Source organism: Fulvia fulva, chromosome 4, assembly GCF_020509005.1.
Source record: "Fulvia fulva chromosome 4, complete sequence".
NCBI classification, from domain to species: domain Eukaryota; kingdom Fungi; phylum Ascomycota; class Dothideomycetes; order Mycosphaerellales; family Mycosphaerellaceae; genus Fulvia; species Fulvia fulva.
Genome location: NC_063015.1, coordinates 888968 through 914018, shown reverse-complemented (window position 1 = coordinate 914018; position 25051 = coordinate 888968). Strand labels below are relative to the sequence as shown.

Here is a 25051-nt window from a genome sequence, read left to right as displayed (position 1 = left end):
GATGAGCAAAGTTCGCTGGTGGCACCGAAGTGCTGGAAACACAAAACAGAGGTGATCCCACAGACTCTTCGTAGGTCAAGCATCATCCATCATGGCAAGGAACGCGTTCGCAGCGCTGGCGTTGCTGGCTTTGAGCACGCAAGCTACCGTTGTGCCTCAGTTCGACAGAAAAAACCATATCACGGGCACTGGCTTTGGCATCCCGGGACGAAATTCAACATACGACTATAAAATGTGCTGCGAGGCGGCGGAGCCAAGCCTCGTATCTGTGCGCCGAAGGTGCTCTCTTAATGTCGCTGCCCTTCGATAAGCTGCTTTCGCTGTTTCTTCGTTTCTAGGGGAGACCCCCAGGACCCCCTTGCCTGCGGCTAGCCTCGCATTCGCAATCTATATACTTCGTTTCGCAATGTCGCTCCGCTGGGCGCAATAACCTTCGCTCGAGTGTTCGCAGGCTCACACGTCGCTGTGATATTGCGCGGTGGATGGCTATATCCTACTACGTCGTCGACTCGCTACAAGCAGCGAGTCTCCACCTTGTAGGATTGGCCAATGGCACGAAGCGCTAGGAAGCTTAGCGCTGGTCTAGCTCGCTAACGCTCACCAATCAACGCTTGCGCTTCCTTGCGCTTCTGTGCCTCTTATATCACGCCTTCGGCGCAATTATCGTGGGTGGCGGACTGGCAGGATCAGTCGTTGCATCTCGTCTCACCGAGCACAGCAATGCATCTGTTGCGCATGTCGAAGCAGGAAGCTTTTACGAGTTGAGCAATGGCAATTGGAGCCAGATCCCATACTGGTCGGAGCAGTGGGTCGGAGCAGAGGAGGACGATTGGCAGCCACTCATCCATTGGGGTCTCTTCACCGAGCCGCAGCTTGAGACTGGTGTGATGCACTATGCTCAAGGCAAGAACCTGGCCGGAAGTAGTGGGAGAAACCAGATGATGTACCACCGACCATCGAAAGGCTTGCTGCAGGCTTGGGCCGATCACGTTGGAGATCAATCCTGGAACTGGGACAACATGGAGAAGTTCTACGAGCGCAGCATGAAGCTTACGACAAATGTCATGAAGCGCACGATCAACGGGTCTGTCTTCGATGCTGCAGCATACACCACGGAATCTGGGCAATTTCAGCCACTGCATGTCAGCTACCCAGGTTACATCAACCCTCTGTCTCAATATGCTGCCGCTGCCTTCTCGTCCATCGGCCTGAAACCGCTTCCAGGCTTTGTGAGCGGCGACCTGGACGGCTACGGCTGGTGGCAATTCACGATCGACGCTGCAACCGGTCTTCGCAGCTCGGCTGAAAGCTCGTTCCTGTCGCAAGCGTTCGGCCGTCCTGGCTTGACTACATACATCGACGCCCTAGCCAAGAACATCATCTTCGACAATGGCACTGCTACTGGTGTCAACATCACCAACTATGGCATCCGCCCTTTTACCTTGACCGCTCGAAAGGAGGTCATCGTTCCTCCTGGTGCGTATCACTCGCCTCAGCTGCTTATGGTATCTGGCATTGGTCCAGAAGAGACTTTGGACAAGTTCGACATTCCCATCGTCAAGGATGCGCCGGGTGTGGGCCAGGACATGTGGGACTCGTGCAACGTTGGCGGTCCAGTCTACGAGATCTCGCTGAATGGCTACTCATACTGGCAGCAACCCTGTCCGTGAGTCCTCTCACAAACATCGGCCTCGACTTTGGTGCTTGGCAGACTTTCCCAGACGGTTCAGTGTTCAAGAACACCACCCAGGAGGCTCTCTCAGCTGTGTTTCCGCCGGACTGGCCACTCATTGAGAACTCTTTAAGTAGCTCGAGCCGAGTCTTGACAGCATCGGACAGCAACAAACAGTACGGCGTCGTCGGCAATATCGTGATCGCACCACTTAGCAGAGGTAACATGACTATCCGATCCGCGAGCAACCTCGACAAACCAATCATTAGCCCAAACTGGCTCACTAGTCCAGTCGACTAGGAAGTCGCTGTTGCAGCATACAAGAATGCACGCAAGGCCTGGCAGGCGATTCCAGAAGGCATTCGCATTGGTGACGAAGTGTCGCTAGCCATGAATGTCACCACCGATACACAGATCCTGGACTACATTAGGAAACATCTCAGCCCGATTTATCACGCCTCATCGTCGAACGCTATGGGAAAGGAGGACAACCCGATGGCTGTCGTTGATTCGCAGGGCAGAGTGTGTGGCGTGCAGAATCTGCGAGTCGTCGACTCTTCGAGCTTCCCATTCACGCCACCTGGGCATACTCAGGGTGTGACATATGCTCACGCTGAGAAGTTGGTTCAAGATGTGTTGGATGAATACCTGGCTGGAGTGCACGGCAATACAACAATGCGTGGCTAGATTGGAGCGGAGCACTGTCGAATATTGTAGAACGAATTCATGGCTTGATGTCATCGTTTGCTATGACTGCGACCATTCCATGTCTCCTGGCAAACGCTTTTGCGCTTGAAGGTTGACTTCAACAGCTGTCCGCGCCTCTTCTCGCCGTGGAGATCACTAACAAAACACAACTTCACATCTGATACAATGACATCGAACTCTACCATACAGCATATGCCTCACAATTCGCCACGCGCCACCGCCGACCACTACATCAGGCATCTACGTCAGCTGCCGAGCCTTCCTCGTTTTTCAATCTACCTTTTCGGACCCCAGGCACGCTTTCGCCGCTGGCTACGCAAAGCCAAGAAGGCGAAGCAGAAGAAGCAGCATTTCGACGACGCACTCTGGCAACAAGGACTCGAAGTCCTAGGAGATGTGCTTCTACCCAATGCCTATATTGGCGACCGCCACACGATACGCATGGTCCAGCATCGACTGATCCACGACGAGGAGGAAGCCGATGCTTGGACACCGTATTACCCCGAGGGGGCTGTTATCGAGGTGACCACCAGGAACTTCCATACCAAAGTTGATCGGACTGTCGAGGAGGTGTTGGGCCTCTTGCTGCACGAGATGTGCCACGCAGTTTTGTGGAGTCGCTCATGCGCTTGTGAGGACTGCAAGGACTTGTTGCTGTATAAGGGAGGTCATGGTGAAGAGTGGGAAGACTTAGCTGGTGAGTGCAACGGCAGAGTCTGCGTCTACTCGGCTTTCAGGCGAGTCTCAAGTGGCGATTCAGTTGAGTGGAAGAAGTGAAGAGGCAGCAGGAAGCGCTGGTAACACAACAACTCTGTTTGGTTCTGGATAGCTACCGGCAGCCCTATCTCTAGGGGAAGTGGTCGGAAAGATGAAGTCAGCTTTGACTTCGTGGCGTGTCACTTAGCTCGGGGAGGCTGGCTGATGTCGTCCGAGTAGTCTAAGCACGTCAGCATCCTTGAGGATCGCGGGATGGCTTTGCTCTGCCGTCTTGTGGCTGGATTCTCTTCGCCAAGAGGTATCACCGCCTAATGATGGGGTCTACGCAGGTATTTACTGCCTCCAGGGGGACACAAGAGAAGTGTTGCGTATCGCCAGGCGTCATCGAGCCATGGCTCGTGGTCTCGTAACATTCGCGTTCGGCAAGTCTCCGGCATGAAGGTTCATCGAATCCAAGCGATTGGACATAAACGAGTAAACGAGCAGTGATCATATATGTGCGGTCGAACAATGTGGAGCTGTCCAACCAGACCGCTCGGCAGCAAAGTAACTGCTCATGTACAACCCAATTTATGCAGATTTATGCAGCTGGTAGTGCAAGAGCGACATCATGAAACGCGCGGTAGGCTTAATGTGATTTGGCGCTGCCGATCAAGTACGAGGCGATACGAGGCAAACGACCATGGAAACATACAACCTTTCTCAGACTCCCACATTTTGATGTTCAGACTATAGACAAGGCGAATCGATAGCAAGACATGATCTGTTGCCATTGATCGAGCATACCACAACATTGCACGAATTCGAGACCAGAATCCAACTCCTCCATCATGCAGCTTGATAGCGGCGTCACCACAGCTCAAGTCGCAGCAGCTGCCGGCAGCTTAGCTGTGGCTTACATTGCTCTTACAGTCCTGATACTTCCACTGCTGTCCGAGCCGCAGAAGTACTGGAGGTCGCAGTCATGGGTCGGCGTGAAGAAGCAGGCTTTCGCACGAATCAGAGCAGGGTTCAACTCACTGAAGCACACCAAGGAGTATGTTGCAGAGGGGTACGCAAAGGTGCGAGATGAAGCTCCCAGATGGCACGTTCTCCTACTGACCCATGTTCCAGTACTCGCAGAACAACCGGATGTTCGTGCTGCCACAGCTTGCCCAAGAGCCTCTGGTTATGATCCCTGCCAACAGGCTGCACGAACTGGTCAACCTCACAGATGACCAACTTGATCCGTTCATCCCAAACTCAGAGTCAATCGCCGCCAAGTATACCGTCGGCTACGACGTAAGACATGGACCACATATCGATGTTGTCCGACGACAACTCACTCGCCGCCTGCCACTGCTTACTGCCGATGTCTACGAAGAGCTTGATCTGGCCATGAAAGATAATTGGCCAGTAAACTCCGCGGACTGGACCACTGTTAAGGCCTACCCAACATGTATGAAGATTGTCAGCAGGGCGGCGAATCGTGTCTTCGCTGGTACGAAACTCTGCCGGACTCCAGACTTCCTTGAGCATTCACGACTCTACGCTATTGCCGTCTTCAAGGCAGGTGGCTTGATGAGACTGCTGCCAAAGTCAATCCACACTATTGTTGCACCCTACTTCACAAGAGATGTCAAACGTCACCTTGCCATCTGCAAGGAGATTGCATTGCCCGAGATCCGCGAACGACTGAAGCACATTCAGAGTCCCAGCTACAAGCCATCCGAAGCGCCAGTTGATGCACTCCAGTGGATCCTTGAAGACTGCAATCAACTCGCGCAGAACGATCCGACCGAGCTTGACGAAGATCGTCTGTGCCGCCGCCTTCTGATGCTGAACATGGTCGCCATCCACACAACAAGCATGGTCACCACCGACACACTGCTCGACCTCTTCTCGTCCCCTGATCGGGAGGACTATGTCGCCGGACTCCGTGAGGAGGTGGAGCGAGTCTTGCATGAGAGTGGAGGCCAATGGTCAAAGAATGCAATCAACAGCATGCACAGAGTCGACAGTACAATCCGCGAGACGATGCGAGTCTCATCTCTAGGCGATATTGGCATGAAGCGCCAAGTCACAGACCCAGCCGGTATCGATCTCAGCGGAGGTCTCCACATCCCAGCTGGTGTTCGTCTCGCCACGCCGAATCGAGCTATCCACACAGATCCAGCCTTCTACGGCGAGAATGCCTCTTCCTGGGACGGCTTCCGCTTCAGCAAGCCTCGCGAGGCATATCTCGAGCAGGTAACGGACGCAGGCGATCGTCCCGACAGGCTGAAGAGCGTTCTGGAGCAGAAGAATCAGGGCTTGATTGCTACGAGTAGTGACTTTCTCAGCTTTGGGCATGGCAGACATGCTTGTCCTGGACGGTTCTTTGCAAGCCAGGAGATGAAGCTGATGCTAGCGCATATTGTGATGAATTATGATATCAAGATTGATGGAGGGAGGCCGAAGAATATGGAGATCAATGGTGCTAGTGTGCCTACGAATGAGGCGGAGATGCAGATCAGGCTTAGGAGTAAGACAGTAGCATAGGGGTATGACAGGCACCGCTGTCGTCCGCAATACAGATCATTGCCTGGAGCGATCATAATGCCTCTACGTACGGACAATGTCGGTCTTCTCGATCAGACTCAGGAACAATCCAGTAGCATGGGCCGCGGCGTATATTGTTGCAGCCGTTCAATGATCAAATGCTTGGGGCGACTGCACCGTTGCACCTACGAATGATGCAGCGGCTCATCTCAGGCTCGGGACAAGCTGAGCTGTATGGAAGGCCGACGGTTGACATTGTTCTCCATCGCGGGAGCGTCTGCTATTTTCACGTAGTGGTCTGACACTGATTTCATGCCGTAGCTTGCTATTGGGGTGAAGTTCACAATAGTCAGGACTGCTGCCTATGTGATGTTTGTACCGCCCCCTTTTTCCATCTTGAGACAACTACGATGTCCGTCAATCGACAGTCTCAACACCACCAAATCAAGCAGCCATGTCGCCAGCATTCCTCCCTCGGCTCGTCATCTTCACCATCATGCTGCTCTCCTCTGCCCTCCGCATCGCCGTCGGTCTCCTCAACGAAGTCCGCTGCCGCCAGCCCAAACGCCTTCGACGAGAGTGCGCCCGCTGCTCACTCGAACAGTGGCCACAACAACACACAGTCCTCTTGACGAGCTCAAATCCACGCTGGTCGTGAATCATCTCCGCCTTCTCGCACGCCGACCTCCGCACTACACTACAAATGTGTGCCTCCTCCTCTTCGCATTGTGGCCACTCCCGGCTTTTCCTCAGATCTCGGCGCTCGACATTTTCTTGGTGGGAGTGGTGGCGTAACGCATTGGGAGTGTGATTGAGCTTGAGCGCATCAGGCGTCATCAAGAAGATAGGGAGCTTTGCGGCGCGAGCGGCGTTGGTTGTGCTATCTTTGCTCCTATGGCGGCGAGCAGGCCCTGTTTCGGTTTTGGGAGTTGGTGGCAGCTTTTGGCAATGGAGAACGTGGTCGTCGTTGTGGTGGTGGTTGTGCAGCCACTTTGGGATCCCTACGAGGTTATGAACTCGACATGGGTGGAAGAGGAACCGGAAATCGCGCATGGAGTGCATTTCCCAGGTATCGTGGTTGGGTTGGTTTACGGTCGCGTCAGCAAGGCTTTGGAGCACTGGAGTTAAGATTGGAGGTGCAGCGGTAGAATTTTCGTCGATAGCACAGGAGAATACACGATTGTGTCGACAGTAGCGATTCTATTGTTGTGAAGTGTCATCGTTGTGTTTGCAGCGAGAGATGGTTCTGGATCGTTGTGCCAAGCATGTCTCATGGGATTCCTTGGAGACGCGTCAAAGAATCGAGTTACTGACGCGCAGCCAACAGAATTCGTTTGCTCCAACATGCGTACCGCCTTCCAGCGCAAACATATGGACTGCCGCCTGTCATTGTATTTGCTCCCTACAGACGGCTACCGTCGTACGAAGCGTGCAATGGTCGGCCTGCTGCACCGCTTCAGGTCCAAGGATCGCAGGTTGCCTGCTACTTCAGCCCTCGACCAAGGATGAACCGCGGCACTCGTGAGACGACTGTCGACTTTGTTCCGTGACCAAGCTCCTCTTTTGCCATTAGTTGCCATGCAACGAAGCTCGAAGCCTGACGCGACGCCACAATTCGTCCACCGCGAAGCTTCGAGGCCGCGCACTGACTGAGAAAGGCTTGACCTGATACATTTAAGACTCTTCATCGACTTAGGCTCTTGTACAACAACACAAGATCAGCACGCGCATGTAGCAGGACGAACACTCGAGCGACAACGGCGACATCCACTTCACCAAGCTGCAACCACAAACTCACGCCTTGCACTACCTCATTCTTCTCCACCGCCGTCATGGGCAAGAAGCGCGGCAACAACAACAACAACAGCAACAAGCGCGGTGGCAGCGACACCTCCGAGAGTGTCCAGGCTGCCAAGGTCAGACGCAACTCCGCCAAGTTCACCATGTCGCCTGATGCGATCGTGAACGACTGCTACGGCGACAATGGAAGACTTCGCGACTGTGAGTATCGCACCGGTCTAACACTGTTACGCGTTGACTGACCTCGTCGAGTTCTGACTGAGGAGACCGTTCTGAACGATGGCATCGTGCGCTACCGCGTGGGAAACAAAGACCGCGACTTCGATCTCACCAACAACACTGGCAACTTCAAGGTCGGTGGCGTCAACCTCCGCGATCACAAGAAGCAGAAGCTGGAGGAGGATGAGAAGGAGGCTGCTCAGAAGAAGAAGCAGCAGGCGAAGAGTGGCAAGGCTCGCAAGTAGCCGTGAGTATCGCGCCGTCCCTCGCACTTCACCGTCTCTACTGACGATCGAGCATAGCTGTCAATCTCTCTGCCTTCACAAACTCGGGACACTTCCAGCGATGACTGTCGCCATAGAAGCGCCTACAACGCTCGCAAAACCACCTCCCCTGATTGAACAAGGCACATTATGGTAATACAGATGAACCTGTCGACTACGAACGACACTCTCATGATGGTACCTGCCGAAGCGCAGAGTACAGGGCATATAGCTCAATGGAATGAACATCGAATCCTCACAGTGCAGAGTTCCTCCTTATCTTCTGACGATGGTCCATTTATCTGCCACGAATTTAATTTATGTCTGTAATCGTAGCAAGTGACATCGTCGTCTGCCACTTTGATTGATGGAGACAGACATCACACTCCATGCCAAGGCGTTCCTCTGTCTACGTCGATATTCAGACCAAGCCACTTCGTAGGTACAGTCACAGCCTTCCTCCACACTGTTTGCTGACTCCGTCTTCTGCAATTCACCACTCTGTCAGTCGCCCAAGGCAGCTCTCGCTCCTGATATAGTGTTCCCATAGCGATCTACTGCACAACTCATCATGAAAGGAAGTCGTGCAACATTTGCGCTCTCGTCACCTCTGCACTGGCGTAAGCTCGTGCTCTAGGGTAATTGCGATTCGTCGAACCACAGAACACGACCGCAGCAGAAAGGCTTGGCCTTCGTGCCCAGTATCTTCTCGCTCTTATGAGCAGCGAACCCGTCGACGAAGCCTTTCTTGACGTGGAAGATGTCACATTCGACGCATTCCAGTATTTCTCGCCATGGGCCGGAGAGTGCTTCGTCGATCTTGTGCTTTTCCCAGATGCTGTAGCGCCCGCTACTGGTCTCATCGAGGACGAGCTCAGCGACCTTACCACCAAGCCATGTTTCCACGTCATCTTCAGAGATAGTCGGAGTACTGTGCTTCCAGAAATCTTGCACGAAAGGCTGTAGGTGCTTCTGATCGACCTCATCGGGAGTTCGGGCGAGGAAAAGCTGCCCTCCCTCAGCGTCGATCATCTCCTCCAGCCACTTCACGTAGGTGTTGACGGGATCCTGTGCAGTCTCCAGTATCCACTTGCGGCCAATGGTACTGGGCTTGAATGGCGGAAGCTCCGCGAAGCTAGACGTGTCAAATCCCTCCCCGCGACCACGAACAGCAGTAGACAGATCATGAGAAAGCTCCATAATGCCCGGCGTAGTCTGCGTCTCCAAAACCTCGAGTCCGACCTGAAGATGCAGATAAATAGCAAGATTGCGTCTTCGTGTGTGGTAGTCGATGTTCGAGAGTAGTGTGTCCAGGCCTTGGCCATGAATGAGGTTGCAAAGCTCTTCGGCCTCCTCAGTCGTACAATACGACCTCTCGGTAGGGGTGTTGAACTTTCTGGTGAAAACTAGTGGCTCGAAGGACTTGTCGGCGACAATTTGGAACTGGTTGCAAAGTCGGGGTTGCGCTACGGTTTATCAGTGTCTCGTTCCATGATATGCATCCATTGTACTCACGGATCCAACCCAGGCTGTCAAGCTTCGGCTTGATCCACTTCCGAGCTGCTTCATTGGCCCAAAGTTGTTCTTTCTTAGTGATCCGATACGCTGACTCCAAGCGATACTCGTCGACGGTCGCTGCTGGACTCGCCTGATATTGGCTGCCCAGGTGACGAAGCAGTTCGACGATCTTTGGCATGCTCCGCAGATCTTCGCCAGTGGCAGCTCGGAAAGCAGGAGCCAGATCCCATGGAAAGTCGTCTGCCAGCATCTCACCGCTTATAGTGCGCTCGCCAGAGGTCCTGTCCATGCCAGCGTATGTCCAATCTCTCAATACTCGAAGCGCTTCGATACACGCCGAGTATTCCTTGCCTTTGCGCTCTCGCAGTTCCCTGCTCCATGCTTTTCTTCGCCGCTGCAGCTCCACCCAGCGAAGCCCATAGATGCCCAATGTGATGACATCGGCTTCGGCAAAGGATAGTGACTCAAAAGCGTTGCGGGAATCGGTAGAGAGGAAAGGCACAGTCCAGGAGAGCACCCCGCCTGGCTCAGTGTCATTCGGAATGATACGAATGCAGAAGTCTGCAAGCTGCTTGAAGGCTACTAACGTTAGCATCGACGTGGTAAAATACTGGCGAGATCGATCGACTTACAGACAGTGCCAGAGTAAATGTGCTCTTGTAAGTGAACGTCGCAAAACTTGATGTCGTGGTGCTGTTGCCGTCTATCGCCCCCGTAGGCTCGACAGAGCCGCGCCTGGCACACCTGGGTGGCGATGGCCTCTCTACGGACGTTGTTGAAAAGAAAGACAGCACAGGCCCGCTCGCGTGCTGCGCTTCGTGCCGTTGGGAACAGCAACTCTTCCTTCAAGCGTGCTTGGTCTTCGCGCTGGTCCTTGTTCAATCCATCCTTGCTGATACCGTGCCTGCGTTGGTGACGGCGAAGTTGGTTGTAGGTATACTGACGTAGCGCAGGGTTATGCTGAGCGATGCTGCTGGCCATGGAAGGCTTTATCCGCATCGGTGTCCAAGCTTTGATGGCGATATTCAGGGCTTCGGCATACGTCAGAACGAGATTTTCGTTGTTCAGAATGTTCGCTTTGATGTCTGCTTCTTCTATCATCTTCGACCACTCGGGTACCCATTTCTCGACCAAACTCCGAGTCTGTCCTCTGGTATCGCGGAACGCAAGACTGGCATTGACACGGTCCTTAATCGAGGGCAGGTTCTTCTGGACGAGGTCCCACAACTCTGCGGGTAGTCTGAAGATGGCAACCGGGGCAGCATTGAGAGCCGTCATCCTAGCTCGATGCGTGCTGGAATCGGGTCCGTGGTCCAGAGTTGTCTACATTGTCGTGGAGGTCATGGAGTAGATGGTGTGGTGTTGATGCGTGAAGCGGTGTCAAGTCTCATGATGTTCGAATGTTCAAGAGTGCGGAAGAGTAATTGCTGTGCACGTTGGGCATTAACCCGCACTCACGCTAGACGCCACATGCGGCTGCTTTGAAAATGCTTTTGGACACCGACCTAACCGGACCAGCCGCTCATTGCCTTCAATAACTACTTGCTTGCACAATCTACTTCTGCAGGAAGCGCTTCTCCACGCGCAGATACTCCTGAAAGCTCCTCTCAACACCCAAGTCCATCGGCATGGCCATGACTTGGCTCGCCTTCTTCTCGACAGCACGCGCCAACATCCTCCAGCCTTTCTGATGACCACCAAAACGAGCGAGATCCCACACGCAAACGTTGCATTGGCAACCCCATGTGCTGCTTCAATGCCCTTACTGAACGGCTGAGGCCATCCCTCCAGCTTCTTGATGGCTTGCTTTGCCAGGTAAGACGGGCGGTTGTTGCAATGGGAGTAGACGCTTCTGTCTGCCATGTTTGCTTATAGTATGCTGTGAATCTGTGAAAGGAACGATGAGACTGGGAGAAAGTACAGATAGATATACCACGTGTGAAGTTGATCGCATCACTATAGAACTGTCGCGAGAATAATACTGACTATGCTTCACAATGGGACTGTGTGGCTGAACTTCACCTCCTGTATAGCAGTATCGTGTCCCGCATCGTGTACTGCAATGAAGGAAGCCAAAGACAATACATAGAAGCCTGCTATTGAGTCTATGCTGAGTAGAATAGCTCAAGCTATCACTATTGTGTTGTACTATTGCTCGGCGCGTCAGACGTCTCTGCTAGAACAGACAGGGGGGTGCAGATGGAACTCGTCTGTATGTCGACAGCTCGGGACGAAACTTGGAGCGATGTGGATCAATTTTGGGACGGTAATGAGGATTTAGGCAAGAAGATCAATGCACAGACGTTGGAATGTGGCGTTCGGCTCCCACGAGTCTGTTCGGGCTAGCAGAGCCACGAAGTTCGCCATTCATGCTCTCGTCGAATTTCTGAATCATCGCCTCATGCAGCGTCGCTCCAGCACTGCACAGCACCAGCAAACTTGTGCGCACGCGGCTGTGCTACCAGGCTATCCTCTCGACCGATGAAAACCCCGATATATCGCGGTAGTAGGTCTACCGCAGCTCAGCAAGCGGCTCGATCGCTGCCACGGTTCGAACAGCCAGACCCACGACCTCAGCAGGAGAAGGACGACAGACTACTGTATTTGAGGGCGCAGTTTGCATACGAACTAGAAGATACCTTCATCGAGAACATCGTCGCAAGCAACCTTCCAGTGTACCATCGACTCCAGCTTCTCCTGGGCATCCGCGCCGATCGAGGATATTGCGCTCTACTCAAGCGTGTCGACTGCAACATAACAAGCAACGACCAGCTGATATTTGCCATCTCTTCCTTTGTCCCAGAGCTTGATGAGGCATATCGCCGCAATGACTACGACTTCAGAGCTGAGGCCATCGAGAAGTACCTCCGCCACCAGCACGAGTCCAACATTGGATGCCTACTACGGAAGCTGTTCACGGGCGAGTTGGACAGAGGCAGGACATCACCAACACAGCAGATTGTCGTGCCCAGCACTTGCGCAGGATGTTTGAGGCAGGTCTCGATCTCTTTCTCGCAAGGCCCAATGCACATCTGCGAGCACTGCCTACCATTGTGGCTCGAGACATCAGAGCGATATATGAGTGAGTGACGACCTTTCGTACTGTGGAACGATCTGCTAACAGCTTGTAGGCCAGGCGCAAGTCGACGAACTCTGGGTCGGCTTCCCTCCAGGACACATCTACAGCCGCCACGAGGTCGGTACCAGCTTCACGGCTAGCGAAATGCCGGTCTTCTACCACACCGAGACGATCCGGATGCTGGCACCCCACGTACACGGAGGGCTGAGTCTGGCTGCTCTACAAGCAGGGCAGCTGAACCGCGGACAACTCGCCATGAACTACATTCGGGCCATACTTACACACCCGGTGCCCCTCTCGCAGCAGCAAGCAACAAGTGTTCGCAAAGGCCTTGCCAAGATATACCGCGACTCTCAAGCACTTGATATCCTCGAGACTGCTTCGATCTCCACCGACCATCTCGAGCGGGCACATTTGTCGCGCCTCCAGCGACACATGTCTCTTTATATGCTGCATTAACTCGTTGTTGACGGCGGACACCTCAACAAGAGTGCCATGACCTCCAAACAAGTTCGAGAAGCACTAAAACTCTTCAAGCAAAGCGTTAGTGAGCCACGCTACTGCTCAGAGCTCATCTTGCAGTCCATCGACGGTTACGGATGTAAGCATGCTCATCATCAACAAAGCTGTGATCACAGGCTGATCATTCTCACAGGCATAGCTTCTCCAGATCTCATCGACTACCTCGCGAGCGTCATCAAGGACGGCATCGAAGTTGGTGCGACGGCCGAAGACATACTGGACCACACGATGCACCAAGTACATATTCTTCTCGATGCCACCCTCAACCAGACGTTAATCAAGGCAGGCGGCGAGACCTGGCATGAGTGGTTGACCCTGCTCTCTGACCAGACCGGTCCGCTACCCTACCCTCTAATTTCATGGATGGCATTGGGCTCCATCCTGCACAGAGTACTCACTTTTGACCTGGATCCGAAGGCGACAGCAATGCTATGGATACATCTAGCTGTCGGTGTGCGATTTAGAAAGGCCATCACTAGCACTGTGTGCATGGACAGGGCTCGGCGATTACTTGGAGTCAACAGAGTCGTCTTCCACCTCGACGAGGCGAACAACATACCCGTCCCCCAGTGGATTCAGGACTTGGTCGCTCGATTGTATGAGGGACAGCACAAGGTTCACATCGTAAGAAGCTCCAATGCTCTTGATTCCTCTGGCGGCGCTTACGTCAGTCCGAGCGGGAACTTGGGAGTCTACTCGGATTACGTGTAAACCATTCACGGACATTTTCGAGCATCGTTGTCAGATGCTGATTGTGCGAGTCGAAGGGCCAAAGCGGCAGGACATTGATTAGGTATGAAGTCTGCATAAGCTCCGCACGAGCATGAAACTCAGACCAGGTGGCTGTTGCAAAGCCCGCGCAAGAGTGAGCCGAAAAGTAGCAGGCGGAGAGGATGCCTACGCGAGGTATCTACGTACAAAATGTCTGTGCAGAATGCTTGAGGCATCTCTAGCACTCCTCCGAACAAGTTTCAAACATCCAACCTTCGGTCTCATGCATTTCTCAATCCCCAGTTTACGCTGAAAATGTGACTAAGCCGGGCAGCTGGACAACAGAGCCACCTTTGCTCGCGGGGAGATTGCGAGTCGTGAGTCGGCTATTCTGGCCCAGGGTGCTCTGCCATGTCACGATCGTTGTCTTTGCAGGTACCTCCTCAGCCGCAACGAGGGCAAAGTCTTGGAAGAGGCATTGTAGACAAACAGTGAGATCCCGCCGGCATCGAATTGCACAGCCAGACCCATGGCAGCGACATAGATGCTTCGCTGCACGCTATCCCTTGGCGTCACAGTCACAGGGTTGGTAGAAGTCACCTGCCCGCCCATGGCGACCCATCCGAAGTCTGGGTGCTCAACAAGGTACGTGCCTGCTCCCATGATGATTCCATTGTAGGTAGGGCCGTAGTCTCCAGAGTACCCATCCCAAGCGAGGGTATCGGGCCAGGAGTGGAACGCAGTGGAGGTCATACCTGCGTCGCTGATGTTCGACAGCGGACCCATGATACCTCCGTATGCGACACGTAAGTCCTAAAAGGCCGCCGGGCTCGCTGGACTGGACTGATATTCGTAGTTGTCCAGAGGTGGCAGAGCATTCAGCGATGATCCATAGTGGTAAATCATGCGCTCGACACGTGGGAGTTTGCCCCCGTAGAGGAAGTCCCAGTAGTGTCGCGCGCTCCCGTTCCAGCCCCAATGCGCTACCGTAGGCGTGTATCCACGGATGTAATCCAGCGACTTCGTCATCGTGGCCTGATCCTTGAAGTATCTAGATCATGCGAGTCAGCTGGCAGGTTCAACACCGTTCGACTAAATCGTTCGTCAAGGTGGAGGAGTATGATGTTATGCACTCACCTAGACCATGCATAGACACCTTCCTCCGCAGTTGAGTGCCGTTGCATCTCGCTCCCAAAGGGACCTGACTGCGTCGCCCAGAGCGCTTGTCTACCCTTCATGGTTTGCGTCACCTGAGCGGCCTCACTGCTCAAGCCTTCCGCGAATAAGTCCTCCAGTAGCTTCACCCACATGGTCTCTCCCATCAATCCCACATCAGCGTACACAATATGATTCTGCGAGGCCACCACAGTATGGAACGCCTGGTTCCAGTACCACATCGGGGTTTGTAGTTTCAAGATGCCTAGCGAGACTCGTGATGCGCGATACAGAGCGTAGTAAATCGCAGAGGCGTGAACGTAATCTTCCGCTCGCCAGGTGGAGTACGCATCGTTTTTGTTCCAGGTACCTCCCCAACTGATGCGTGTGCTGTAAGGATACCCTGGTACCGCCGATGGTTCATAGAAGAACAAGCTGCGTTTCACGCTGTAGTCGAAGTTTTGCAGGTTGCTCCAGATGGAGTGGTTCACCATTTGCTCCAACTGGAAGATATGCTCTTTATTCGGATGGGCAGACTCCTTCATGCAGATGCCCTCGTACTGCGACCCTGCCTTGTCAGCTTCTCCTGCAATCCACGCCCGGTCGTCTTGCAAGACTTGGGCATTGGCAATCTGATCATAAGTGACGAGGCCATAGCGATGGAATTGATCTGATGTGTCGTTGAAGTAGGAGTTGGTGAATGATTGGTCGGCATATTTCTCGCCTGTCGCTAATTGAGAGGCTGTGACAAAGTGATGTACGGTCTGTACAATTCCATTGGCGTAGTTGATGGTCAGTTGCACTCGGCCGAAGACGCCGTTGTTCGCAGTGATCTGGTATGCTTGGCACTTGGAGTTGGGAACAGTGGTCTTCGTGAAAGTGAGAGCGTTGCCAGGTGTGGTGTACATTTGTGCGACTGATGAATTGTACTGGAGATTCAGCAATGCAGTCGTACCGCTTAGCAAGACGTGGCCAGGCAGACCGATGGCCACAGGATGGCCGAGGGTAGCGACAGTCGATTCGATGTCGTACAACTGTGGGACCGGCGTGAACCGAAGGCCATAGGTCACCAATTGTCCTGGTTACAGCACGGCAGATGTTGGTGGACTCCAAGGGTCCGTCTTGCTCTATGCTGAGTGAGGACTTCCTACGAGTATAAACCCTTAAACCCAGTGGACTGGTAGTAGTATGGTGCGCCATTGAACTCGGCGAGGAAGCGCCAGGCTTCGAACTTGATGCCGAAATTACTGGGTGTCACCACCATGTCCGGTACATTTCCACCCAAGCGTGCGACTTGAAGATAGCCAGCCCCGAGACCAATGTATGGGTTGACCAAGCTACATTCTGCCGTGACTTGATCTGCAGTACGACTCGTGAAGATCTTGTTAAATTCGATAGGGAATCCAAAAGAACCAGGCTCAACTGCCTTTGCCCCCTTGGTCATCGATATAGTGGCTTGCAGGACCAGGTCAGCGCCGTCTTGGACCCAATCTCGAGTGATGTTTAGTTTGCCCGCAGTGGTAGGTGAGACGTTGGAGAAGTCGGAGTGCAGCAAAGACCTGGAAGTTTTGCTGTTCACTGGGTTGGTAGAGCGAAGCTGGGCCGAATCGAACATGGTCCAGGCAGTCTGGCCTGTTTGTCGCCATTGTATGGTAAGGTCGCCAGTATGATAGTTTCCGACGCCGTCTCGGTTCGGAAAGTCATCTGACGGGCTGAAATCAAAGGATGTGTCGGATGCTGGTCGCAGAGATTCGAGAAGCCCCGAGTTAGCAGCAAGCTTTCATGCCAGTTGCGAGCCCAGCCGGCTAGCAGAGTGACGTGAATGCCAAGGCGCATGTTCATCATGTTGTGGAACAACTGGGCCCACTGAAAGCTTGACTTACTTGGCGCATTGAGCATCAGGGTTCTTATACAGCTGAATCAGATGGAAGCCGATGCTCTGACAGACACACTAGGAGCTTGTGAAGTAGTGTTGCATGAACAGCGTGACATCTAGCCACGTCTGGCTGCCACTTGAAGGAGCGTCTGCTTCAATTGTCCCACCAATTGTTATACTAAGCGAAGGAGATGTTTCCGGAGCTAGTATATTCGCAGCTGAGACCGGCGCTTAGCTCCAGGAACGCTGTACATCCTTTGCGTCGTATATGGCCTACGTCCAGCTCTGTCTCCGTCTCTATACGCTAGAAGAAGCTAGTGCCAGAGGACTTCAGCCCGAAATGATTGCTTTATAGTACCGATCGAACCTTCTTAACGGACGAAAAGGAGGGCTGCTCCTTGTTCATGGAAATCCATAGATGCTGCCCGTCTACCCGGATAGCCGAATGCGAGCCTCCTCGCAAACCGAGCGTGGTAACTGTAGCTTTGAAGATTCATTGGTGGGTAAAAAGGCCTCTGCTACATTCTCCTGGTAGCGATGCGTTGTTCAATCTCGCTGCCAAGGGGCGACAAGTACCGTGTGGTGGGCGTCAAGCTTGGAGTCCCATATGCGCCATTGCCATTCTGGGTGCCTTGGAAAGCTCGATTCTGGATCAACTCGCCATACATTCCGCCATCGCCAGAGTGGTATATGCCCTGCAGTCTGATTCAGCTGAAAGTGTCAGATGTGAAAATGACATGGATCTTACCTCAAAGAGCTGCCAATACATGTGTGGACTAGATGCATTTTGGGGGGACGAGGCGACGGACAGCGTTAGTGACTGTACGCTTCTAGCAAGAGCGAGGATGGAAAGTGTTTCCACTGTCGACCGCATCGTTACAACAACCGATCTTCTGGTCGTACCTCTCATTTTTTTTCGAGAGCTATGTGTATGTGGCCACGATGGCGAGATATATGAGGCCTTTCATCAGCGGCCAAGCACTGGGGCCGTTGTCGTCCCCGTGGGGTAGCTGGACCTAGCAATCGACCATGTGCTCTTCTCGCTATGTCAATGTAGCGACACGGACATTGATTCAGCGAGATGTTGCGGCCACCGAGAGATAGAGCAGATAAAACACGAGAGTGAGGGTTGAAAATAGACAAGTACGGGAGGGAGCAGAAGGGCGTTCCTTAGCGTCGGCTTTGGAAAGACATGATTCGCGGAAGAGCTCAAAGCCAATCCCTACAGGGAAAGGTACGCTGAGCCCATGTCCATTGGAACGAGGTCACGTTCCAGATCCCTTCAGGTTCAGATCACTGCTAGGGGGCTGAAGCTCTTCTCATAGCTCTGTGTATGTAGTCGTTCCTCTGAGGCTGTCTCATCTGCTTACGGAGGCGTACTGCCAATTTCGTTATCGCCCTCGCTGGGCGCAAATCGGGCTTGGATACTTCGAGGAGGCCATTCAGGCGACACATAATCGACCTCCCATTCATGCCGACCACAGCCAACAGTCTGCTGTTAGCCACCACTAGGCAGGGTGACACGTGCCTCTGCGTTAGGCGGCACCTCCACACGAATCCAGAACACCTCACTTCGCTTCGCATTCGGTGCCGTCTCAGCATCTCGCCTTATCTTCCAGCGTACTTGGGATAATCCATAGCCGCTAACGTATGATCCTTCTGCCCACTCTAACCCGCCTCCCGGGACAGGCTCAACAGCGAATATCGACCAGCCTGGCTCGAGAGGACGTAAACCGAGCAAGGTGCAATGCATCCACGAGCCAACAGAACCAAGAGCGAAGTGATTGAAGGAGGTCATCTCCCCAGGGTTGATCTCCCCCGAAGGCAGCATGCTATCCTACCGCTCCCACATCGTCGTTGCGCCCATAGTGACAGGGTAAAGCCAGGATGGGCATTTGGTGTGGAGGAGCATACGATAGAAGACATCTGAAAGACCACATTTGGTCATAGCATGTCCAAGGTATGGTGTACTAGCGAAGCCAGTTGCAATGCTGAAACGAGCGCCGCGGCGGACCAGGTAGTCGAGCCGCTCGGCTGCCTTCCGAATTTGACCAGGTTCGTCGTAGAGAGAAAGATGCAGTGCAAGAGTATACGCTGTCTGTGTATCCACGGCGAGACGTCCTGATGGACTTACATACTCCCGGTGGAATACTTCATGCAGTCGTGCGCGCTCTGATTGCCAGTGCCCAACTTCCTATTCCATCCTCAGGACTTGGCAGACCTGCCTCATCAGCGAAGATGTGTAGACCAGGAATGCATCTGATACTAATAGGGGATCAGTGCTTGCGTTGCCAGGATCTTCAGGGGGGCCACTGGATCAAGCCAGTCACCCAGCTTCCAGTCTGAAGTATAGTCCCAGAGACCATCTTCACGACGTGGGATACATCGAAGCCACGCTTCCATGCTACGGTATTGCCGAGCCAGAATAGCCTTGTCGCCAAATGCGGTATACATGGCCCACGGCAACATGACAGCAACGTCACCCCAGATGGCATGCGACTCATCTGCCAGACCAGGCACAACATTGGGAAGAGTAAGTGGAACAATGCCATTTGCTTGGCCTTGTTCAGCTGACACGTCCTTCAACCAAGAAGTTATCATACCAGAAGTGTCGAACAGATAGTTTGCAGTGTCTGCGAAGACATTGATGTCGCCCGTCCAGCCAAGTCGCTCGTCTCGCTGCGGACAGTCTGTGGGGATGCTGAGGAAATTGCTCTTCATGGACCAGACAATGTTGTGATGCAGTTTGTTCAGAAGACCATTCGAACAACGGGAGTGGCCAGTACGCTCCGTAGCAGTGTGCACGACAATGCCGGTTACTGCGCCTTCTGGTATAGTTCTGTGCCAGCCTTCGACTTGGACGTACCGAAACCCATGGAAGGTGAATGTCGGCTCCCACACAAGTGGAGTGTTCGCGGGTATGAGCAGAGTGTCCTTCGCCTCTGCCCGACGAAGAGGTCTGACCCCTAGCTCGCCTTTGTCAAGGACCTCCGCGTGTTGAAAAGTCACCTCGCAAGGCACAGGGAAGTTAAGCTTCACTCGGACCCAAGCCAGCGAAGTTCTGCCCAAAGTCGAGCACCGACTTCCCAGAAGAACTCTTGAACATCTTGGTGACCGGGATCTCCTCAATACGTCGCGCAGGAGGTCCATCCGGAGCTGTGATGGTGCGAGGTATTGCCATTGATCGCACGGGACGCCACTCGAAGCTGTCAGCAGTTGGCACTCGAACTCCGGCATCGTAGACCTCTCCATCGTAGAGGCTCGCCATCCCATGAGGTGGTCCAACGCCAGGAGTCATCCGCTCCAAAAGAGTCCCTCCTCCCATCGTCATGACACAAGACCAGAAAAGCAACGACGCCGACCGCATCGCCATAGATGTTACTACGGCCTCCATTGAAGCCTAGTCTTCCGCAGTCCATCCATCAGCGACTGTGACATGAATATCCTTCGACTTGTTGTTGCGGATGAAATGAGACACATTGTAGGTCTGGTATAACAGCCGGTGACTGTAGCTCGTCCATCCAGGTGCGAGTACTTGATCCGAAACTGCCACTCCATTCACACGGGCATCATAGATACCATCGGCGGTGACGTAGAGCCGTGCCGAGCGGACATCCGCTCAGGGCTCGATGACTTTGCCGAAGACAATTGGTCGTTGAAGGATGATGTCTCCAACAGCTTGAATTAAAGAGCATTCCCAGTCGCTCAGCTCCAGAGGCCCAGTCTCAATTATGGTCCATTCAGACCACGACATGGCGTGGTCCTCACTCCCACCAATGACTCCCACCCGCACTGAGCAGCGCTCGCCAGAACGGTTTGGTCGCCATGGCCAAGGGATGTATCTGGACTGAGATGAATCGACCTTGACGGCATCACTTTGCCCCTCAGACCAGAGAATCTGCAATTCATACGTCATCTGTTTCCAGCCCAGTTCAACGCCCTCGAAAGACCACGACAGGCGAAGCTGAGATTCGCCAATCCCGATGGTGTTGGGAGCGTGGTGCTCGGCGTGGAGTCCCGTTGGGCGTATCATGTTTCAGTAGCATCCCTCGTCGAGGTCCAGACCTGTCGCAGTAGTAGGTGTAGTATACAGAATCTTCGGTGCAATGTAACCCGGCTCTGGACAATGTTGTTGCGGCAAGCTTCTGTTAGCGCGTGTTTGCCCCCGCAGCACGTGTTCAGCTCGTAAAAGAGCGTTTGTGGAGTGCAGCGTGGTTCAGCCATGCGAAGTTTGTCCGTGTTGGCGATCTACATGAGAAGTCATCCAAGCCTCGCTGTCTTACTGTCGTACACGAGATCCCGATCCACGCTTCAACATGGCACTACCACCAAAGGTCTACCAGGTCCTCGTGGGCGTCTTTGCGGCGCTGGGATCGTTCCTCTATGGATATGACCTGACCATCGTTGCCGAAGGTACGTAGCTTGATGATATCCTTCCGGTATAACAACTCTAACGCAAGCAGTCATCTCAAGTGGATCGTTCCTGCGCGAGTTCAACCCTAGCACTGCAGAGTTGAGTCTTGTTGCATCGATGTTGACTGCAGGAGCATTCTTCGGAGCATCGATCGCAGGTCTCATCTCGGATCGATTCGGACGGCGATGGACCATCGCGGTTGGTGGACTGGATTTTTGTCTGGGAGATGGTCTGCAGACCGGTGCTGAGAGCTATGCCATGGTCATTGCTGGCAGACTCATCGCTGGGTTGGCGTGAGTGTCCCGGTCCGTTCACCGAAATAATTTGCTGACAGGAACGCCCAGTATCGGTGTTCTGGTCATGGTAGTACCAATATACCAAGCCGAGCTGGTCCATCCTGACATTCGAGGCTTCGTCACCGGACTTGTTCAATTTATGCTCGGCGTTGGTGGCATCGTCAGCTCCTGGCTCAGCTACGGTACCTACGTCTCCTTCAGCGACGACCGTCAGTGGCGCATTCCATTCGGTGTCCAGATGGTGCCAGCAGTGATCATCGCTACCATGATCTTCCTCTTTCTCGAGTCACCGCGATACCTCATCAGTCAAGGCAAGACGGAAGAGGGATTGCGCACACTTGTCAGATTGCATGCGAATGGAGATTTGAAGCGATCCTTGGGTATTGGCCGAGTATGATCAAATCCAGACGCAGATCCCATTCGAGAAAGAGCGTGAAGTCACATCACTGAAGGAGCTGTTCTCGACCAAGTCGAGTTTCCGTCGGGTGATGTTGGCCTGCGGTATTCAAGCTGCCACGCAGATGACCGGGGTGTCGGCAATCCAGTACTACAGCACCACGAACCGGTAGTCGGCATGTAAGGTCTAACTTGATGAGCCTGCACCTGCAGATCGGAGTACGCGAACGTAGTATAACTCAGCCCAAACCCAAACTCGTAGATGGGCGTGATATTCTGTTTGTCAAACCAGCGATAATCGACAAAGATCCCCTCCGTAAAGTCCAACTGTGGCGCATCAACCCCGTTATTCGGAACATACAGCACGTCAGTACCATACTTCGTCCGATCAGGTCCCCACGTAAACGGGGTCTTGCCTCCAGGGTTGACGTAGCCGTAGAGGATATCGACAAGAGCGTTTCCACTTTCTTGGCCGGGGAGACCGGCCCACAGGATCGCGGTGACGTCGGGGTTGTCGTAGAACTCGTCGACGAGAGCGGGGCCGGTGGTGTGCAGCACCACGACAGTGTTGGGACAGTATGAGGAGACGTTCCGTATCAAGGTCGTAGCATCATGCCAGAGGGTAAGGTTGTTCCGGTCGCCCTAGTTGCCATCGACGACAATGTAGCCCTCGCCCGAGTCGGAGTTGCCGAAGACGATGCAAACACCGTTTACCTCACCGGCGCGGGTGGCTAAGTCGGTGATTTGATCGGCCGCGTAGTTGTCGGTGACGGATTCGATGTCGCCGCGACGGCTACGCACTTCAGTCTTGATGGCTTCGAGTGGCGCGACGAGGTATCTGGAGGACGGAATCAGCCTGACTCTCCGTTGAAAGTGAAGGACGTTCCACTCACGGAAAGTTTGCAGATCCGCTACCCTAAAACGCAAGGTCCCCGTCAGCTTTGTATTCATCTTGGAGAATCAGCCACAAATGCACATACATACCCAACCCATCGCCAAAGTCCCATTATCGCACCCGCGATCATTAGGACCCCACACATCCTCCCTCGCATCCTCACCAAAAAAACACCCGTAAGCACCTCACTCCCCGTAAGAGGAAGCACAGCCGTAATTTGCAAAAGCACAGTCCCCTGCCGAGCCACTTTCCGAATATCTTGATAATCATCTTCCGGAACATTAACGTGATAAGTTAATTGATCTTCCCATAACCCTGTTTGCTATAAAAGTGCTCGACTTAACCGGGCTGCCGCCAGATGCGGGTTGCCTCGTGTAAGTAGCATGCGTGGCCGTCGTGGCCTGCATGTTTTCGATAGACTGGGGTACCAGTCATGCAGTTCCACATGGGATCTTTGCTGAACTTGAGCAACTTTTTGTTTGTTGACATCGTTTCACGACCATGGTTGGACGTTCCGCGCCTTGCCTCTCGCAGTATTTCCGTCGTCGAAACTCATTGCTTGCGGGATCCGGTACATGGCTGTTCGAAATACTCTTCCTCATTGTGTGGTTAGCCGTGTGATTTTGGTTGTCTCTTCGTGACTCCGATATACCGGCGAAGGAAGGGACTGGGTAAAGATCTGTTATCTTATTGTGTTATCCGAAGCCATGGGAGAATCTCACTACTCTTACATTCAACGATCTCGTCACATTCTGGCTCTTCTCCATCACCTTTTTCTCCGTCATCCTTGTCGAGATGTCCTCAGCTTCATCCAAGCTCTTACTTCCTCCTCTGCGACATGCCCATAATCTGCACCATCCTCACAAAGATATTGATGAAGTCCAGCTCGAGCGCAATGCTCTCGTTGACAGCATCGCGCTTGAACTGTCCCCTTTCAGCCATCCGCGCGTGTGCCAGAATCTTCTGCGTATCGTAGAGAGTAAAGCCTCCAAAGACGGCCAGACCTCCGTACAGCCAGATGTTCTCCGTCCACATCAGCGTCCGTGCAGCAGTCGCAGGAAGAACCAACGGAGCCAGACCGGAAAGCGCCACGATAGCGACGCCAGCAAGGAGTGGGCCACCGATGTAGAGGTACTTGTCAGTCTTTGCAGTCGCACCAACGAAAGCGATGGAGCCCATCAGACCGACGGTGTAGAGAGCTGCGCGCGCGAGGATGGCCGGGGAGAAGAACAGAAGTGGCGAGAGCAGGGCAGCCTGCGTGACGTTGAAGCCAGCCCAGAGTCCGTATTTCAGCACGTAGTTCTCCGGTGGTGTAGCGTGGCAGCCCATCATGGTGCCGATAGAGCCGACGAGACCGATGCCGAGGACGAGCCATGGGTTGGCGGACATGAGGCGGTAGGACCAGCCGTTCGTGTGCAGGGCGCGAGCTGCGATGCCGATGATGCCGATGCCTGGAGATATTGTCAGTGTTGTCCTCTTATCCGCTTCGATATGTGTATGTCCTTACCGAGCCCAGTATGCAAAAACGTCTCATTCAAATAACTCCTCTCATACGGCGGCATACCTCCATCCTCTCGTGTCTCACGGTTAAAGATCAAGTGAACAGCCAGCAGCGTACCACCAAAGATGGCACCTCCATACACCAGCCTCTGCGTCAAGTTACCCTGTGCCAGTGGGGTTTGCGGTGTTTGTGTCTGATACCCCCTCCTGCTCTGCTGGAACGCATTACGGAAGACACTCTGCTGCTTCGTGATGGGCGCGATCTGCTTGAAGGCGTTCTGCTTGATGGGTTGCTGGGTGGAAGTCTGGAAGGATCGGAAGACGGTTCGGGGTGCGGATTGCTGGAGTTCGCGGGCGAGGGTCGAGGTGACGGCGAAGGGTCGGCGCATGAGGAACGCCATTGCTGAGGATGTCTGCAGTCGTGTGCGATGCAGAGCAGGTGGTGTTGTGGTAGACAGACGGATGTTGTGGAGAGAGCCGTACGTCACGATTCTGCTGACTGAGCTGCGTGGCGGACCATCTCGTGACGAGCAGCGCGAAAGTTCCAGAGCTTCGGCAAAGAGAGCCGAGAATGCCGAAGCACAGACATTTTGAAGGAGGACGAGCATGTGAAAGGCGTATGCCTGAGCTATACTTGACAATGACGACGAAAAGACACATATACGACGACTGATGATACCTCACCCCACTCAGGATTTGTGATAGGTCGAATGGCCGGGAGAGGAGCATGCGGGAACCCCTTCGCAATACAGCACTTGACGAGTGGAAAGGACAGAAATACACGACTTTC

At 53.6% G+C, this 25051-nt stretch overlaps 17 protein-coding genes across 17 annotated transcripts; 7 read left to right on the top strand and 10 right to left on the bottom strand.

The window, feature by feature from the left end:
- Positions 1–91: 91 nt before the first annotated feature.
- CLAFUR5_04078 (Patulin synthase) lies at positions 92–2359 on the top strand (the record flags this gene model as incomplete). Its single annotated transcript, XM_047903226.1, has 5 exons — positions 92–234; positions 587–1662; positions 1722–1958; positions 1989–2136; positions 2194–2359. The coding sequence occupies 5 exons, from the start codon at positions 92–94 to the stop codon at positions 2357–2359; spliced, it is 1770 nt and encodes a 589-aa protein (XP_047761093.1).
- Positions 2360–2545: 186 nt separating this feature from the next.
- On the top strand, positions 2546–3157 carry CLAFUR5_04077 (uncharacterized protein; the record flags this gene model as incomplete). The annotated part of the gene is made up of 1 exon (XM_047903225.1): positions 2546–3157. The coding sequence occupies one exon, from the start codon at positions 2546–2548 to the stop codon at positions 3155–3157; it is 612 nt and encodes a 203-aa protein (XP_047761087.1).
- A 770-nt stretch (positions 3158–3927) lies between these two features.
- On the top strand, positions 3928–5617 carry CLAFUR5_04076 (Cytochrome P450 monooxygenase gloP; the record flags this gene model as incomplete). The annotated part of the gene is made up of 2 exons (XM_047903224.1): positions 3928–4158; positions 4211–5617. The coding sequence occupies 2 exons, from the start codon at positions 3928–3930 to the stop codon at positions 5615–5617; spliced, it is 1638 nt and encodes a 545-aa protein (XP_047761088.1).
- A 1832-nt stretch (positions 5618–7449) lies between these two features.
- CLAFUR5_04075 (uncharacterized protein) lies at positions 7450–7881 on the top strand (the record flags this gene model as incomplete). Its single annotated transcript, XM_047903223.1, has 2 exons — positions 7450–7618; positions 7670–7881. The coding sequence occupies 2 exons, from the start codon at positions 7450–7452 to the stop codon at positions 7879–7881; spliced, it is 381 nt and encodes a 126-aa protein (XP_047760370.1).
- A 651-nt stretch (positions 7882–8532) lies between these two features.
- On the bottom strand, positions 8533–10695 carry CLAFUR5_04074 (uncharacterized protein; the record flags this gene model as incomplete). The annotated part of the gene is made up of 3 exons (XM_047903222.1): positions 8533–9365; positions 9415–9996; positions 10050–10695. The coding sequence occupies 3 exons, from the start codon at positions 10693–10695 to the stop codon at positions 8533–8535; spliced, it is 2061 nt and encodes a 686-aa protein (XP_047760371.1).
- Positions 10696–11898: 1203 nt separating this feature from the next.
- Positions 11899–12955, top strand: CLAFUR5_04073 (uncharacterized protein; the record flags this gene model as incomplete). The annotated part of the gene is made up of 2 exons (XM_047903221.1): positions 11899–12499; positions 12549–12955. The coding sequence occupies 2 exons, from the start codon at positions 11899–11901 to the stop codon at positions 12953–12955; spliced, it is 1008 nt and encodes a 335-aa protein (XP_047761089.1).
- Positions 12956–12991: 36 nt separating this feature from the next.
- Positions 12992–13729, top strand: CLAFUR5_04072 (uncharacterized protein; the record flags this gene model as incomplete). Its single annotated transcript, XM_047903220.1, has 1 exon — positions 12992–13729. The coding sequence occupies one exon, from the start codon at positions 12992–12994 to the stop codon at positions 13727–13729; it is 738 nt and encodes a 245-aa protein (XP_047761090.1).
- A 414-nt stretch (positions 13730–14143) lies between these two features.
- On the bottom strand, positions 14144–14515 carry CLAFUR5_04071 (uncharacterized protein; the record flags this gene model as incomplete). The annotated part of the gene is made up of 1 exon (XM_047903219.1): positions 14144–14515. The coding sequence occupies one exon, from the start codon at positions 14513–14515 to the stop codon at positions 14144–14146; it is 372 nt and encodes a 123-aa protein (XP_047761091.1).
- Positions 14516–14542: 27 nt separating this feature from the next.
- Positions 14543–15792, bottom strand: CLAFUR5_04070 (uncharacterized protein; the record flags this gene model as incomplete). The annotated part of the gene is made up of 2 exons (XM_047903218.1): positions 14543–14780; positions 14867–15792. The coding sequence occupies 2 exons, from the start codon at positions 15790–15792 to the stop codon at positions 14543–14545; spliced, it is 1164 nt and encodes a 387-aa protein (XP_047761092.1).
- A 239-nt stretch (positions 15793–16031) lies between these two features.
- Positions 16032–16499, bottom strand: CLAFUR5_04069 (uncharacterized protein; the record flags this gene model as incomplete). The annotated part of the gene is made up of 1 exon (XM_047903217.1): positions 16032–16499. The coding sequence occupies one exon, from the start codon at positions 16497–16499 to the stop codon at positions 16032–16034; it is 468 nt and encodes a 155-aa protein (XP_047760359.1).
- A 779-nt stretch (positions 16500–17278) lies between these two features.
- Positions 17279–17546, bottom strand: CLAFUR5_04068 (uncharacterized protein; the record flags this gene model as incomplete). The annotated part of the gene is made up of 2 exons (XM_047903216.1): positions 17279–17462; positions 17509–17546. The coding sequence occupies 2 exons, from the start codon at positions 17544–17546 to the stop codon at positions 17279–17281; spliced, it is 222 nt and encodes a 73-aa protein (XP_047760358.1).
- A 1051-nt stretch (positions 17547–18597) lies between these two features.
- Positions 18598–18917, bottom strand: CLAFUR5_04067 (Alpha-L-rhamnosidase; the record flags this gene model as incomplete). The annotated part of the gene is given in 2 exon segments (XM_047903215.1): positions 18598–18881; positions 18899–18917. The coding sequence occupies 2 exon segments, from the start codon at positions 18915–18917 to the stop codon at positions 18598–18600; spliced, it is 303 nt and encodes a 100-aa protein (XP_047760532.1).
- Positions 18918–19025: 108 nt separating this feature from the next.
- CLAFUR5_04066 (Alpha-L-rhamnosidase) lies at positions 19026–19481 on the bottom strand (the record flags this gene model as incomplete). The annotated part of the gene is made up of 1 exon (XM_047903214.1): positions 19026–19481. One exon carries the CDS (start codon positions 19479–19481, stop codon positions 19026–19028), a length of 456 nt encoding a protein of 151 aa, XP_047760357.1.
- Positions 19482–19788: 307 nt separating this feature from the next.
- Positions 19789–20154, bottom strand: CLAFUR5_20028 (uncharacterized protein; the record flags this gene model as incomplete). The annotated part of the gene is made up of 1 exon (XM_059462884.1): positions 19789–20154. The coding sequence occupies one exon, from the start codon at positions 20152–20154 to the stop codon at positions 19789–19791; it is 366 nt and encodes a 121-aa protein (XP_059318955.1).
- A 922-nt stretch (positions 20155–21076) lies between these two features.
- On the top strand, positions 21077–21867 carry CLAFUR5_04065 (Low glucose sensor SNF3; the record flags this gene model as incomplete). The annotated part of the gene is made up of 3 exons (XM_047903213.1): positions 21077–21173; positions 21224–21467; positions 21519–21867. 3 exons carry the CDS (start codon positions 21077–21079, stop codon positions 21865–21867), a joined length of 690 nt encoding a protein of 229 aa, XP_047760356.1.
- A 641-nt stretch (positions 21868–22508) lies between these two features.
- CLAFUR5_04064 (Beta-glucosidase 1) lies at positions 22509–22918 on the bottom strand (the record flags this gene model as incomplete). The annotated part of the gene is made up of 2 exons (XM_047903212.1): positions 22509–22704; positions 22851–22918. The coding sequence occupies 2 exons, from the start codon at positions 22916–22918 to the stop codon at positions 22509–22511; spliced, it is 264 nt and encodes an 87-aa protein (XP_047760355.1).
- Positions 22919–23580: 662 nt separating this feature from the next.
- CLAFUR5_04063 (Growth hormone-inducible transmembrane protein) lies at positions 23581–24662 on the bottom strand (the record flags this gene model as incomplete). The annotated part of the gene is made up of 2 exons (XM_047903211.1): positions 23581–24212; positions 24269–24662. 2 exons carry the CDS (start codon positions 24660–24662, stop codon positions 23581–23583), a joined length of 1026 nt encoding a protein of 341 aa, XP_047760354.1.
- Between the last annotated feature and the right edge of the window lie 389 nt (positions 24663–25051).